Source organism: Sturnus vulgaris, chromosome 30 (genome assembly GCF_052056855.1).
Source record: "Sturnus vulgaris isolate bStuVul1 chromosome 30, bStuVul1.hap1, whole genome shotgun sequence".
Taxonomy (NCBI): Eukaryota; Metazoa; Chordata; class Aves; order Passeriformes; family Sturnidae; genus Sturnus; species Sturnus vulgaris.
Window position 1 is genome coordinate 434,560 of NC_142272.1, and position 15,187 is coordinate 449,746.

The following is a 15,187-nucleotide window of genomic DNA, read 5'->3' on the forward strand; positions in this document are numbered from 1 at the left end:
ATTCCATCCGCGTTATTTAATGTAACAGAATGGTTTGAAGCAAAGGACTGTTGTCAAACCAGCGACAAAAATATTTGTTTGGTTGTTTTTTTGTTTTTTCTTTTCCTCGGCATCTTATGTTCTCGAGGTATTGTTTGGGATGTTCTGGAGGTTTTTTTGGGGTGTTTTGGTGGGGTTTTTTGGGGATGTTCTGATGTTTTTTTAGGGGATGTTCTGGAGGGTTTTTGCGGGGCTGTTCTCGAGGAAAGCCGAGCGGTGCCGGAAATACCCGAGCGCAGGGAAGGCGCGAGCCGAGACGAGCGATGACGGGGATTCCCGAGCGGAGGCAAGGGGCGGGGGGAGCCGAGCGGTGCCGGAAACACCCGAGCGCAGGGAAGGGGCGGGAGAGCCGACCGATGCCGGAAACACCCGAGAGTAGAGAAGGGGCGGGGCGAGCCGAGCGATGCCGGAAACACCCGAGAGTAGGGAAGGGGCGGGGCGAGCCGAGCGGTGCCGGAAACACCCGACCGGTTCCGAATGAAAGGGACCGCCACAGCCGAGCGGTGCCGGCGCTTTCTGTCCCCACAAAATCCCCCCGGGAGGGAAGGAGGGACCCCCAATTCTCCCAAAATCCCCCCGGGAGGGAAGGAGAGACCCCCCCCAGTTCCCTCAGACCGGTTCCCCCTCAGCCCCAGAGACGCATATGCAAATGAGAGAGGTCGTTATGCTAATGAGCGAGCGAGGGCGCGGTTCTGCAAATGAAGAACTCGCAGGGAAAGAGCGGCCCCATGGGAGCCAAAATTCCGCGCGTTTGGGGGTTCAGAGGGGCCGGAGCGTGCGGAGCGCGGACTGAAAGCCCGGGAGGAGATGGGGGAGAAGCTCAGGACGGGCACAGAGAGGCCGCGATGGCGGCGAGGGGATGAGCGTGAGGTGCTGAGCACACACAGAGCCGGGACCCGGGTGGGGAGAGGGGCCGGGAGTGAGTGTGGCCTTTCAGCTAAAATCGCGTGATTTATTTTTGTGTGTTTAATGTTTAGTGTGTTGTGGGTGAGAAGTGTTGGTGTTAAACAGATTTTTGTGCCGGGGATTTGGTGTCGGAGTTTTTTTTTTTCCTGATCCGCTCCTTGTCCCGGTACTGCAGCGGTTCCGGGAGCGATGCAGCCACAGCGGGGACCCGGGATGGTCAAAAGTAGAACGGGAGGTGGGTCCAAAAAAGTCCTTAAAATCAACAGAAAGAGCAATCCCGAAAGCGCCTGAAAATTACTGCAAGAAGTGAAGAAAACAAGGGGGGAGGAAATGGGGAAAAATGGAGAAAAAGCGGGGGAAAATGTAGAGGAAAAGGGAGAAAATGGGGAAAAAGGGGGAGGGAAAAATGGGAAAGTGAAGGAAAATGTGGGGGAAGTGTGGGAGAAAAAAGGGGGAAAAGGAGAAAAAAAGGAAAAAATGAGAAAAAAAAAAAGATGAAAAAAGGAAAAGAAGGGGGAGCTGAGCTTCCTTAAAGGCGCCGTGGGCGTGAAGTGCCTGGGTGTGCCTGGGTGTTTGTGTGATCGATCAATGATCGATTGCTCCTCCCTCCCTGATCCATCGCTCTGGGCTCCACTGCCCCTGCCTTGATCGATTGCTCGGCGATCGATTGCTAATGCCTGCCGATCGATCACATCGGCGATCGATTGGTCTGATCTGGCAGGCATTAGCAATCGATCGCCGAGCTAATCGATCGGCAGGCATTAGCAATCGATCGCCGAGCTAATCGATCGGCAGGCATTAGCAATCGATCGCCGAGCTGATCGATCGGCAGGCATGAGCAAGCGATCGTCGAGCTGATCGATCGGCAGGCATTAGCAATCGATCGTCGAGCTGATCGATCGGCAGGCATGAGCAATCGATCGCCGAGCTAATCGATCGGCAGGCATGAGCAGTCGATCGCCGATCTCATCGATCGACAGGCATGAGCAGTCGATCGCCGAGCTAATCGATCGGCAGGCATGAGCAGTCGATCGCCGAGCTAATCGATCGGCAGGCATGAGCAGTCGATCGTCGATCTAATCGATCGGCAGGCATGAGCAATCGATCGCCGAGCTAATCGATCGGCAGGCATTAGCAATCGATCGCCGAGCTGATCGATCGGCAGGCATGAGCAATCGATTATCGAGCAATCGATCGGCAGGCATTAGCAATCGATTATCGAGCAATCGATCGGCAGGCGTTAGCAGTCGATTATCGAGCAATCGCTCGACAGGCATGAGCAATCGATCGCCGATCTCATCGATCGGCAGGCATGAGCAATCGATCGCCGATCTCATCGATCGGCAGGCATTAGCAGTCGATCGTCGATCTAATCGATCGGCAGGCATTAGCAATCGATTATCGAGCAATCGATCGGCAGGCATTAGCAATCGATTATCGAGCAATCGATCGACAGGCATTAGCAGTCGATTATCGAGCAATCGATCGACAGGCATTAGCAATCGATCGCCGATCTCATCGATCGGCAGGCATTAGCAATCGATTATCGAGCAATCGATCGACAGGCATTAGCAATCGATCGCCGATCTCATCGATCGGCAGGCATTAGCAATCGATTATCGAGCAATCGATCGACAGGCATTAGCAGTCGATCGTCGATCTAATCGATTGGCAGGCATGAGCAATCGATCGCCGAGCAATCGATCGGCAGGCATTAGCGATCGATTATCGAGCAATCGATCGGCAGGCATTGGCAGCTGCGCGCCGAGCAATCGATCAAGGCAGGGGCAGTGGAGCCCAGAGCGATGGATCAGGGAGGGAGGAGCAATCGATCACTGATCGATCACACAAACACCCAGGCACACTCAGGCGCCTTTAAGGAAGCTCAGCTCCCACTTCTTTTCCTTTTTTCTCTCCTTTTTTTCCACCTTTTTTCTCTTTTTTCCCCCCCTTTTCATCCTTTTTTCCTTTTTTTTCCACATTTTTCCTCCTTTGTGCCCCACTTTTTTCCTCCTTTCTCCTTCCTCCTTACACTCAAGGTTTTTTTGGGATGTTCTGCTGGGTTTTTTTGGATGTTCTGGAGGTTTTTGGGGCTATTCTGGAGTATTTTTGGGGATGTTCTCAAGGACTTTTTGGAGATGTTCTGGAGGTTTTTTGGGATGTTCTGGAGGGAGTTTTGGGGATGTTCTTGAGGGTTTTTTGGAATGTTCTGGAGATTTTTTTGGGGATGTTCTGAAGGTATTTTTGGAAGGTTCTGGAGATTTTTTTTGGATGGTCTTGATGTTTTTTGGGGTATGTTCTCGAGGATTTTTGGGGATATTCCGGAGTTCAGCTCTTTTGCTTTTCCTTCTCCACCCTTTATCTTTCACAACACCAAGCCTTGCCTGTGCTTCCTGTTTGGCTGCTGCTTGGTATTTTTCTCACTTGCTGTTATTTTTGACTTCCATCCAAGCTTTGTATGATATTAATAGCTGTTGCACAGAACTGTAATCATCCTCAAAGCAGCCCTAATATTTGCAGGAGTAGCCAAGAACTGTTGTCAAGGCCTGAGGGATTTGAGCAGTGAATTTTCTCCTCCATCCTCCCAGTTCTGCCCAGCACCCAACTCCCCCAGCCCCATCCTGGCCACCTCAGGCAAGAGAGAAGCAGCTTGGGCAAGCTCAGATGCACAGAAAGATGCTGAAAGAGGATGCTGATGTGAGGATTCAAGAATTAGATGTTAGTGGTTGTCTAATTAATGCTTCAGTCTAATCAAGACAGAGCAATCACTCATTGTTCATCCAGCAGTGCTAGCACTAATAGCCAAATTACTCATTTTCTTTCAAAGGTTGTCAGCAACAGAAAAAAAAAAAAATAAACACAGAGGATAAAAGCATCGACCCTGCTCCTCCAGCAGTAAATTCTCCTCCTTCCTTTGCTCTGCTGCAGTGACTCATCAGCATCCTGAGGGGGAAATAGTGACAGGATTTTTCTTCTTTGCTGGGAGGAATATGATTCTAAGGCTGGTGGTTTCTTCTCTGTTTAGAGTCTACTTGAGGCCACTTTTTTTTTTTAATGTATTTTCTATGATTCTCTCTAGTGGAATCTTTCTTCCCGGGGCTGCAATACCACGTTACACCCAGACAGAACACGTGGCCTGCATTTTATCTCTTTTTTTTCTGACACTTCCACTGGATTCTGTCACCTGCCAAAACCTCCACAGTCACCCATGGATTCCCAAGTGCCCTTCTTGCCCTCAGATCCTTCTGAGCCTTTTCTTCTCTAGGCTGAACAGTCTCAGCTCTCTCAGCTTTTCCTCATGGAGGACACACTCCAGGCCAACGTTTTCCTGACCTTTTTGGGCTCTTTCTTCAGCTGAAGACACAACCCCTGCCTCCTCCCCATAGAAGGTGAGGATTTCCCTGTGTGGGTGGGGCTGGCTCTACTCTCCCTTTCTGCAGCCCATCCCAGGGCCTTTGCCTTAGGTAAGAGAGCAGCCCTGGCTCCAGGCACTGGTCACTCCATTCCTGGACTGCTGTTCTGAGCTCCCTGAAAAATGGGCAGATTGGAACAATGATTTACAGAACAATAATTTACAGAACAATAATTTACAGGTTCTTTAGTAGCCCGAATTCAAGGGATGTGTTGGGCACCTGGAGAGAGTCTCCTCCTCCACCCCTTTCCTCTTTTCCCACTCTTTGTGGGTCCCACTCTCCATCATTCACCATTTCCTCCTTGTAGCAAGGAGCAGCTGAAGGAGGAGCTGGATGCCCTTCAGTGTCACTGCACCTGGAAGGTGGGTGTTGAGTCTTTGAGTCCTCAGCATGTCCTGCAGGAGTTGGATATTGAGATCAGAACCAGGAACTCAGGAATTCCTGGGGTTCCAGGCATGAACACCCAGGACATGGAATCCCTGCAAAGCCTCAGAGCTGCTGAGGAGCACAAGGAGGAAGAGGAGCAGCCAGCAGCCAGTGCTGGCTCTTTGATCATCTGTGGAATTCTGCTTGGATTCATTACCTTCAGGGCTACCAGGAGATTGGAATGTGCCTGGAATGAGCTCAGCAGCTCTGCCCAACTCCTTGGGACTGATTCCACATGAAAGGCTGGACCCTCCTGGCTATCAGAGCCCAGAATGGGCAAGAGAATACTTCAAAGTGGCCTTGATGTTTGAACCAGAGAACAGATCTTTCCAAACTGGGCTTGGGATGGCTTTTTATTCCTCCTGGAGTTTCTCCTGGCAACCTGGTGTTACAAGAAAAGCCATAATCCAGTTGGAAAGAATTGTGGACGAGCAGCCAAATAATTACAGAGCCAAAAGATATTTGGGCCAGGCTACTTGAACAAGTAGATGGGGGGGGAAAAAAAAAAAAAATCAATTGGCTTGGTGGAAGAACGTGCAGAGAAAAGCTCTGAGCCCCAGGTCCTCAAACAATCAGTTTTGTTCTGTGAGTGGCTGAGATGGCCCAGTGAGCCCTGCAGCAGGACCTGGGCTATCACCTTCTCTACCAGGCCTTGGCCAACTGCTAAAGAGAACTGTGGCTTCATGAAAATGAGCAAGACAAGAATCATAAACTGGATGCAGCCATTAGGAACCCCCAGGAAATTGCTCAGGAACATCCAGACCCCAACATTACCCTTGCCCAGCTGCAGCTGCCAGAGTTCATTGGTGAAAGAGACCCAGCATGGGAAGAAGAGATCTACAGGAGAAAAATCAACACCCTGAGCCCCAGATGCTGTCAAGCCCTGAATCTCTTCTCAGGAAAGTTCTTCTACCAGGGGAGAGGGAGGACAGGGCAAAAGCCAAGTTCACTTCACCCCCCAGACCTCCTAATCAAGGGGGAAAGAGAAACACCCCGAGCCACCACACCCACCCTGGGTTATTTCACCTCCCAAACCTGGAATCCTCCTTTGTCCCCTGGACCCAGGAGCCACAACCCAAGGCAGCAAAGTTGGCTGGGATCAGTCCTTGGGGCTCGTCAGAGAGCAGCCCCTCAGCCTCCAGTGAAAATACACAGCACAAATTTAAAACCAAGAGCCAGAGAACACAAAGCTGTGGGTTGTGTAAAACATCAGGATTTACTTAACTGCACAGTCAGGACAGTTTTCCAAAGCTCAATAAAAACAGCCACTTGATAAACTCGTGTGTTTCCCACAGGTGCCTTCACACAGCACTGGGCAGGGTCCCAGATCCTGACCTGGGAAAGCAGAATTCCCATCCTCCCTCCCCTCAGCAGCATGAGCAGCACTAATTCCTTTGGGAATTATTTGGGAATACCCAGGAATCCCTTTGGTTTTGCATCTACACTCTCCTCTACAGAATTCCCCCCCCCCCCCCCTTTACAAACACAGTACCAGGAAATATTCCTTTGGAGTTCATTTAAGAGAGGATTTTTCCAGCCCAGTCCAACACTGCCATCCTCAGGATTGCAGCTGCACCACCAGCCAGGTGAGACAGACTGTCAGAACCCAGGTTTTCCATCAGCACGAAGTTCAGACACTGCTGTGTCCAGAACATCCTACAGAGTCCTAAAAACCCCAACTAACTGATCCTCGTTTTGTGACTGCTCTACTTCACACAGGAAAAAAAAAAACAAACAGATGTTAGTGAAAATACCAGTTCTCTAGAATTTTTTTAATGATTAACACTGAACAAATCCTGCTTGTTACTGTCTTCACCAATACTACATTCAGCACAGCATTAAGATAATAAAAATAAATTGCACTATAAAATCCCATTAAAAGTCTCAGTTAAGCTGAAAGATAAAAAGGCAAAACAGCATTTAATAAAAGCTGCCAGGGAGCCACGGAGACAACCTGTGTTTCTTCTACTTTTGAGCATTGGTGTGCAAATGCCAGGACAAGACCAACTCCCAGGTCTTCACTTCAGCAGAGGAGAAGCAAAGAAGTTACCTTGATGCCCAAGCTGGGTTGTTGATTTGCTTTTGCTCCCAAATCTAAAATTCGAGAGAAACACAAGAATATCAGTTTGGAATTTTGGACACACAGGTCCAACATTCTCTGTTTTGCAGAGAACATTCACCCAAATTTCAGCCAATGTTCCTCTCCCTACCATGAGAGGATGTTTTTTACCCACCAGGCAGCTGCTGCTCCCACAGCACAGATTCAGAGAGGGTTGAGTGAGGAGTAAATACTTGCCCACAAATGTCTCAGCTCTCCTAGAGCACCCAAATCACTTGCAGCCATTCCAAACTGGCACTTACTTGGGGGTGGTCCTGCTGAAGGTGGAACGGACCCTCTGGGACAGGGAGCTGGATGAGGGGGTCTTGGAGAGTTGGTGCTCTGGGGTGGTGAGAGGTCCCAGAATGCTCACTGCCAAAAGAGAGCAGCACAGTGTGAGGAAAGCTCAAGTTTTCTTTGCCATGCAGGGAACATCAGGCATTCCCTGGCATCTGTCAAAAGCACTAGACAAATCTGGCATTTCTTGGCACACTTTTGCTTTTCCCTCTCCCTGTATTGAAGTGAGGAGTGGCTGGCTCTGAGAGCCTCCCAGTCTGCTTGGATTTGAGGGTTGTTTTTAGTAGCAGAGCAGAAGCCAGGGTTACCTTGGATCTCAGGTGTCCGTGGAGTGGAATAGGCATTGGTGTTCTCAATCACGTGTGCTGGGTCAATGTTCTCCTGCTCCACCATCATCAGCTGGCTCCAGTAGTCCATGGGCAGCAGCAGAAGTCGTTCCACCACCTGCAGAGACACCTGTGAGTCACAGAATCGTGGAATGGTTTGGGTTGGAAGAGGCAGAACCCCCAAGGTTTGTCCTACCTTGGGCTGACGCTTCGTGTCCTGCAGGAGGGTCATGGGGTCAGGATCTGGTACTGCATGGGCCACTATTGTGGGGCCAAAGACTTTGGCCAAATTGGAGATGTCCATTTTGGTGTCTGGGCTCTGAGCCACCCTGAATTAAAAGGAATTAAGCAAGAATGTAGCTTCACCCCTTTCCCTTGTGATACAAACCCCCTGTCCCACACACGCTTTGTGTTTGTTCCAGAATGAAGACTTCATGCTCACAAAGCAGTAACCAGACCCAGTTAGAAAAATCCCCAGTGGGGTAAACCTTCCCCTTTGCAGATCACAGAATGGTTTGGGCTGGGAGGGACCTTGGAGATCACCTGGTTCCAACCCCCCTGTCCATCAGAATGTACCTCTGCAGGTGGACCATGAGGAAAGCCAAGGTGTCCCTGTTGGCCTGAGGAAGTTCTCCAACTGCTTGGTACATAGCAGCGATGCTGTTGTCTTCATCTGAGATTTCTAGCAGGAAAAAAAAAAATCATATTTATTTTATTTTTATAAGAAAGTGCTCCCAGAAGCTGCAATATTGCCCTCACAGCCACAGCTACTTTGAGAAATAAAAAAACCCCAGAAACTTCTCACCCTGTGCTAATAATTTTGCATCCTACCCAACTAGAACTCAGGCACGAGGGCTCCACAGAGCACCAAGGCCTGCTGGCTCACCTGACAGCAAAATCACAACCACTGAGCCTCAGGAAAGAGCTGGAGAGAGCAATTCCTCACCTGCAGCTTCCATGAAAGTCTTGTTTAACCGGAAAGTGAGAAGAGGCTCCTTCAGGCTGCGCAGGAAATCCTTGAGAAGGCCACAGATGGCGTGGATATCGTCCACTTTACTGAGCAAAGGAACGTTCTTTGATCTAAGAAACTTCTCCTTCAGCTCCCTCACAGTCTTGTCACAGCCAGAGATGCGGTAAATGCCTGTCTGTTGGCACAAAGTTTGGCTCAGGGGAGGAGGTCAAGTGATTTTCTTCCACCTCTTCTCTCCACACCTGAATCACCCACTGAGCAGCACAATCCACGCCATAAATAAGGGATATTTGGGTTCACTATTTGCTCCCCTCACATCACAACCGATTTCATTAGCACTGTTTCACACCTCATTTTCTTCTTACCTCATGCAGCCCTCGTTGCTCAATCTCATTAACGCAGTGCACGATGATGGAAGGGATCATTGGAGGAGTAGAAGGGACAAAATCCATCAAGGTGCCCTAAAAGGCAGAAGGGAAAGTAAAAAAAAAAAAAAAAAAAAAAAAAGATGGATTCAGTCACCAAGACATGGAAAATACTCTCTCAGGAATTCATAGCAAGATCTATGGTCTGAAAACAAGAATTGTTGCTCTTCTCAGGACTGATGAAGAAACATCACATCCATCAGCACAAGGCTGCATCGCCTGCCCGGAGCTGCCACCTTCCCCACTCAACGCCCTCCCACCATCACACCCCTACACCCCCTCCCTGCTTGTGCAATCATGCATTAGCCAGCTCATTTGCATGTTATTATGCAGATCTGAGCAACAGGAGCTTTGCTGGGGAAGGCAGCCTTGGAGATGAGCAAATTCCGAGGCACAGGTGGGCCCCAGGGCACAGGTGAGCCCCCCTCCGGTGGCCCCGAGGCACAGGTGAGCCCCCCAGGCACAGGTGGGCCCCTCTCTGGTGACCCCGAGGCACAGACCCACCTCCCCAATTCGGACTGGAGTGCCTGTGAGGGTGGGGATGCAGGGCAGAGGGCAGCGCTCCCGGCACTCGGGGTGAGCCACCACCCTGCAGTCTCTGCATTTCAGAGAGATCTTCCCAAACTTGACTCTCTTTCCACATGGGACACACGATTCTGGCTTGATAACCTGGAGATGCAGAGCACACAGATGGGAGAGGTTAGTGCAGTGCAGTAACTCAGCAGGAGTTAAACTGATCCGTGCAGGGAACTGCTACAGTTCATATTGACCTGAGAGGTAACCATGGAATAGCCTGAATTGGAAGAGACCCACAGAGATCATCAGTCCAATTTCCTGATCCTGTTTCCCACAGAGATCATCAGTCCAGCTCCTGGCCTTGCACAGACACCCCAACAATTCCACCCTGTGCATCCCTGGGAGCATTGTCCAAACATTCCTGGAGCTCTGGCAGCCTTTGGGGCTGAGCCCATTCCCTGGAGATCCCGTTCAGTGCATGATCCCACTCTGGGAGAAAGAAAAACCTTTCCCCCCACCAGCAGCCAGCCTAAAACCTTCCCTTGACACAGCCTCTTGCCCCACACATTTCAAGATGGAAGGAGATGTTTTTCCAAGCTCCTCCTGCTGTGGACTCACCGTCTTGGAAACAAAATCGTGCAGCCTCACTCCCCCGTTGTGCTGTGGGGTGCTGGAGCCATCAGTGTCCACTTTGGACTCCAGCTGCTTACTGCCTATGCTGGACTCACTGTTCCAGGGCTGCAAAGGACCTGGAAGACACAAGAGGAAGAGGATGACTGGCTGGAATCACCCTCTGTTCCCAAAAGCATGGGCGTCATTGTTGGAACCCCTGAAACTAAGGGGTTTGGATTTTCTGTGCTTTCTGGCACTGACCCCCCAAGAAAACACTGCTTTCCACCTGAGGCCTTGGAGAAGGCTTCCAAAATTGAATGATAGAACTGGGATCACTGGTGTGTAGTTTGAATAGAAGTGTGTAATATCACACAGTGGACAATTTGGGGTTTTAGAATATAGTAATAGGTAGAAAGCAAGACTGAGGTTTTAGGGCAGAGGTTTCTTTCTTCATGGGCCTAGGTGGTACTTTTGTGATTGGATGGAAAATACCACATTGCAGGTCACAGCTGTTTAGTTATTGGGTTAAAAGTAAAAATAATTTAGGTGGCTTTTCTTAATTGGACAGTTAGGTCTTAAAAGACCTCGTAACAAGAGAGATACATTGTGATTTCCATTTTCAGCTAGTTAGCTTGAAGTGCTGTAGCACTCACTGTGACATAGATAACAATTAATAAACATCTGAGTCTCGAGCTTTTCATCCTGACTCTGGCAGAAGAGAAAAAGAAGATAGAAAGTGATCCATGATAAACCAGAAGCAGCTCCCAGGTCCTGGAAGGAATATTGAACATTTTAAACCCGTGTGGCTGTGTCAGGACAGGACAGAGATGTCACACTCACCACTCTTCCTCCGGCTCCTCCGAGGGTAAGGCACAGTCTGGATGGTGGAAATGGCTTCAATTGGGCCACCATCATTGGGGACCATCACAGTAGTCTTTGCTACGATGGATTCATTAGCCTGGAATGACAAATACACCAGTGACAGGAGTGCTGACAGAACAGGGGACTTCCAGCAGCCCTGGAACAGGCAGGAACTGTGGCCAAGTGTGGCCACACCAGCTGGGACCACCATACCTGGTCTGCTGTGCTGCTAATGGATCTGGATTTCTTCTGAGGAGCTGGGGGACCTTCAGCAAACTGCCTGGAAGAACGCTGAAAAGAGCACACGGTTGTTTAGGAGCAGGAATTCTGTTCACTTGGCATTACACTGGATGCACTAAAAGGACTGAACACTTCATGTAACTGTGGTGTGTGCACACAAGTCCTTCAGAGGTTCCTCTGCTTCCCTGGTGGTGCCAGGAAGAATTAGAAAACATCTTTCAAAGAATTTTCCTAGCCAGCTTTGTAATTCAGTTCAGAAATAAAAGAAGCCTGACCTAAGAAAGGAGGACAAAAAAAGCCCCCAAAAACCCACAAACTACACACACAAAAACCAGCAACTAAGCAAGTCCCAGCTCCACTAGCTGATGGTTTCAGGCTCTTTCTCACCTGTATCTTCTGCAGATTAAAGCAGAATAAGCACAAGCTCCTCCACAGAACAGAAAAATGTTAACTTCCTACAGCATTTTTTCCCTAATCTGGGAGCTGTTAATAATCTCTAAGTGTTTTCTTGCAAACCCCAGGCTGTAACAGCACAGGATATACAGAACTCCACTCATTTTCCAGTAGACAAACAATGACATCAGACCTAAATTTCAAATCTAAACCCTGAGAGCAGCAGCACATCCATGGGAGGTCTGATTTAGTGGCTCAGAGGTCACTACAGGTGGCTGTGAGGTGACAGATGGTGACATTGTGGCAGCCGGGGGAGAACAATGGAAACTGTGACAAGGAACAATTGAACAATACCCGCTTCTCTCTCCTCTTCAGCCTGACAGTTTTCACCAAGGAGGAGTCCCAGTCCTGGGGGAAATACAAGGCATTGGTTAATGGTAAATAGCACACAGCCCTTTTCATCAAATTTTAGCCAACAGCACACTCGGGAAATGCAAATCAGCTCAGCCAGGTTAATACCCCAGTAATTCAAACACAAAGGGTCTCTGGAGATCAACCCCCCTCCCCTCGGGCTTTCCAGGGGAGGAGAACTTCAGAACGTGGAGTTACATTACCAGTGAGTCATCGGTCTTGTCAAAGCTGATGTCTGACAGAATTGAGCCAGATTCATCTATTGTAGACAGCCTAAAAAAACAAAAATTAGAAGAAGCTTGTATCAGTTTGGCTTTCAGTCAGTCACGGTTCCAGAACAATCTCACTGACTCAGAAAAGCTGCATTTTAAAGTGGAACAAAAAGGAAAATTGTTGACATGGATGAGGAATGTGTCACAGAGGCCGACAGCTGGATTGATGCCTGACACCTCAGATCAAATCCCCACCTTTTGTTGCCTGAACTTCCCACGGGAGCCTGTGGCCTGTTCAGGAAGGCAAGGACAGACTTCTGCTCCTCGCTGAGCTGGATGCTGCCGGAGGAATCACACATGAGCAGCTCCCGAATCAGCTGGATTTGCCTCTCCTGTGAGCACACATAACAATCAGCAGCTGGATACTCCGGGTTTAATTACTGTAACACCCGACGACCCGAGGAGTGTTTGAGATACCCGAGATAAACTCTCAGAACTCGTGTCAATGGGCTGCTAATGGCTGCAGGCAGGTAATGGCAGCTCAGCTCCATCAGCAGCCAACCTCCTTTCCCGGATCAAAGCAGAGAGCTGCTCAAAGAGCACAGCCAATTCCTTGCCCTTTTTTTTTTTTTTGCTCTCCCATGAGTGCCAGCCCTTATTTGCCACTGATCAATGCAGTTAAATCGCCTTGTCTCCACACTCTCAAGAGCTGGAGGGTAACACAGGAATTACTCACCAGCTTCTCGCAGTCCATTTCAGCTTTTTGCCTCCGTTTGATCTCCACATCCACCTGATTGCGGGCGTGTTTCAGCTTCACGTCCAGGGCACTGCGCTCAGCTTCTGTCTTCATGAGCAGATCTTTGTACCTGCCGAGCTCGTGCTCCGTTTTCTGCCATTTCCTCCGGTTCTCCTCGAAGCTCTTTGCTAACTGAATAAACTCTGGGGAGAGAACACACGGAGCTTTAGCTGGGCAAGCAGAGGAGCAGCTGACAGCAGGTTCACACAGAATCCCAGGATTCCTGAGGTTGGAAAAGACCTCTGAGAGCAGCGACTCCAAGCCGTGCCCAATCCCCACTTTGTCACCCAGCCCAGAGCACTGAGTGCCACGTCCACTCATTCCTGGGACACCTCCAGGGATGGGGACTCCAAACCTCCCTGGGCAGGCCCCTCCAATCCCTGACTGCCCTTTCCATGAAGAAATTCTTCCTCCTGAGGCCCAACTGAGGCACTGAGGACCCAGCCACACAAGAGATGCCGACGAGCTCTTCCCTTTTTTTCAGAGCAAGCCCTTCCTGTCAGCACCAGCCAGAAAAGCTGGAACACGAAACGTTGCACAAAAACAGTTTGCTACAAGCAGAACGTGGCCCTGTATAGAAATTCAGCTGAGATTTGATGTTTTTCCATTAAAAAAAAAAACCCCTCAGATCAGACTGGTTTTAGCATCCTCAGCAGATTCTCGAGGAGCAAAACTCACGGCATTCGTTTCCTTCGCTCAGAAGCTCGGCCTGGCGCGTGAGCTGCTCGTACAGACCCCGCAGGTTCACCATGGCACCGTCCATCCTCCTGCCAAAAAAAAAAAAAAAACCACAGCTAAAGAGCCCTTCCCTCCCACCCCCGAGCAGAAAGCAGCCCAGGGAAAAGAGAACCAGCCTCAGAGTTGCTGGTTGTGACGTTTTCTGGAGGGTTTGAGAAGCTGCACGACCAGTATTCATGTTTTATGGAGATATATGCATCTACTTTTTTTTTTTTTTTTTTTTCATTGGGGATGAAAATCCACAGCTCTCCACAATTTATGGATAACAGAGCCTTGGAGAGAGGCAGATCTGCCCACTTTAATGCTTCCACTCTCCTCCAGCACAGCACAGAGGCTCAGAACCCAAGGCAAGATGAGGGATCCCAAGTCCTTCCCTTCGGAAAGGATACAGAACACAGCCCGTGCCCTGTCTACAAATAACTTGGTACTATATAGGCCACTAAAAACCTGCAAGTTTTCAGCACTTTGTAAGATAAAAATAGGAGCAACATTCCGGGGAATTTTAATACAGTTTTAAATTTAGCTGCATTTTAAGTTACAGCTCCTCCTGCAAATAGCTGTTAAAATTCAACCACTCAGCACATTTCTCTCAAACAGCAGCAACAACGGCATAAACAGAGGCAGCGAAGGGGAAAGTCTCCAGCTCAGCAAGACAGAAATGACTTCACTAATGAGAGAGGAGGCTGGGGCAAGCAGGGCAGCCGGGGCTGGGAAATGAACTGGTGCCGGAAGGTTTGGGAGAGCTGCCAGAAGGGAACACGAGAAAGTTTCGAAGCGCCTGTTTTTACAGGTAAAGACTTCACAGGCACACCGATACCTCCACACTTTATTAAGTGAGCTACGAGGTGTGGAAGAGCTCTGCCCTTGTCGTGCGAACTCGGTGCCTCAATCACCAAACCAGCATCGCCATCACCGCGATCCCCGAGGACGGGAGGCCGCAGGGACCAGCCCGGCCCGGCCAGCGCCCACAGCCACCCTCCAGGCCGGGCGAGTGGAGCTCCGAGACCACCGAGGAATGGGCCTGGGTGGGTTCCGGGATCCCCCACGCTCCTCTGAACCCCCGGTTTCCCTCAGCTCTCCGCCGCCCGTCCCCGCACTCACCTGAGCCCCTCAGGTTCCCCTCAGGGTCCCTCACCTGGGCCGCGGCTCCGGCCCCAGCGGCGCGCGCAGCCCCAACGGCCCCGCGCTCCGGTTTGAATCCGCGCCTCCAGCCAATCCCCGCTCACCCCGGCCCCCCCCTCCGCGGCCTCTCATTGGCTGCGCTCAGCGGGCTCCTGAAGCCAGCGCGGCGCCATGTCTGCTGAGGGCGGGGCCTGTTTGCCCGGCGGGGCCGGGCCTGGAGTGCGGTGAAGCCGCCCAGGCGCCATCTTGGCTGCTGGCGCCAGCACGCGTTGCGTAGCAACGGGGACGCCGGGTTGGACCCTCAGGCTGGGCCTGCTCCTTGTGCGCCGCTCCAGAGGGGCCGTTCTGGGCACAAAAACCCTTCACAGGCCCAGCCCTGGTTGTTA

At 50.4% G+C, this 15,187-nt stretch overlaps 1 protein-coding gene and 1 pseudogene across 1 annotated transcript; one reads left to right on the forward strand and one right to left on the reverse strand.

The window, feature by feature from the left end:
* Positions 1-302: 302 nt before the first annotated feature.
* Positions 303-6,173, forward strand: LOC106863127 (antiviral innate immune response effector IFIT1-like; annotated as a pseudogene).
* Positions 5,976-14,869, reverse strand: RACGAP1 (Rac GTPase activating protein 1). Its single transcript, XM_014892496.2, has 17 exons — positions 14,781-14,869; positions 13,620-13,708; positions 12,882-13,084; positions 12,401-12,537; positions 12,137-12,206; positions 11,877-11,930; positions 11,103-11,180; positions 10,869-10,986; positions 10,035-10,165; positions 9,405-9,569; positions 8,841-8,936; positions 8,452-8,650; positions 8,082-8,187; positions 7,702-7,834; positions 7,488-7,623; positions 7,146-7,254; positions 5,976-6,878 (listed from the first exon to the last, which is right to left on the reverse strand). Exons 2-17 carry the CDS (start codon positions 13,702-13,704, stop codon positions 6,803-6,805), a joined length of 1,896 nt encoding a protein of 631 aa, XP_014747982.2. The 5' UTR covers positions 13,705-13,708; positions 14,781-14,869; the 3' UTR covers positions 5,976-6,802.
* Positions 14,870-15,187: the final 318 nt, after the last annotated feature.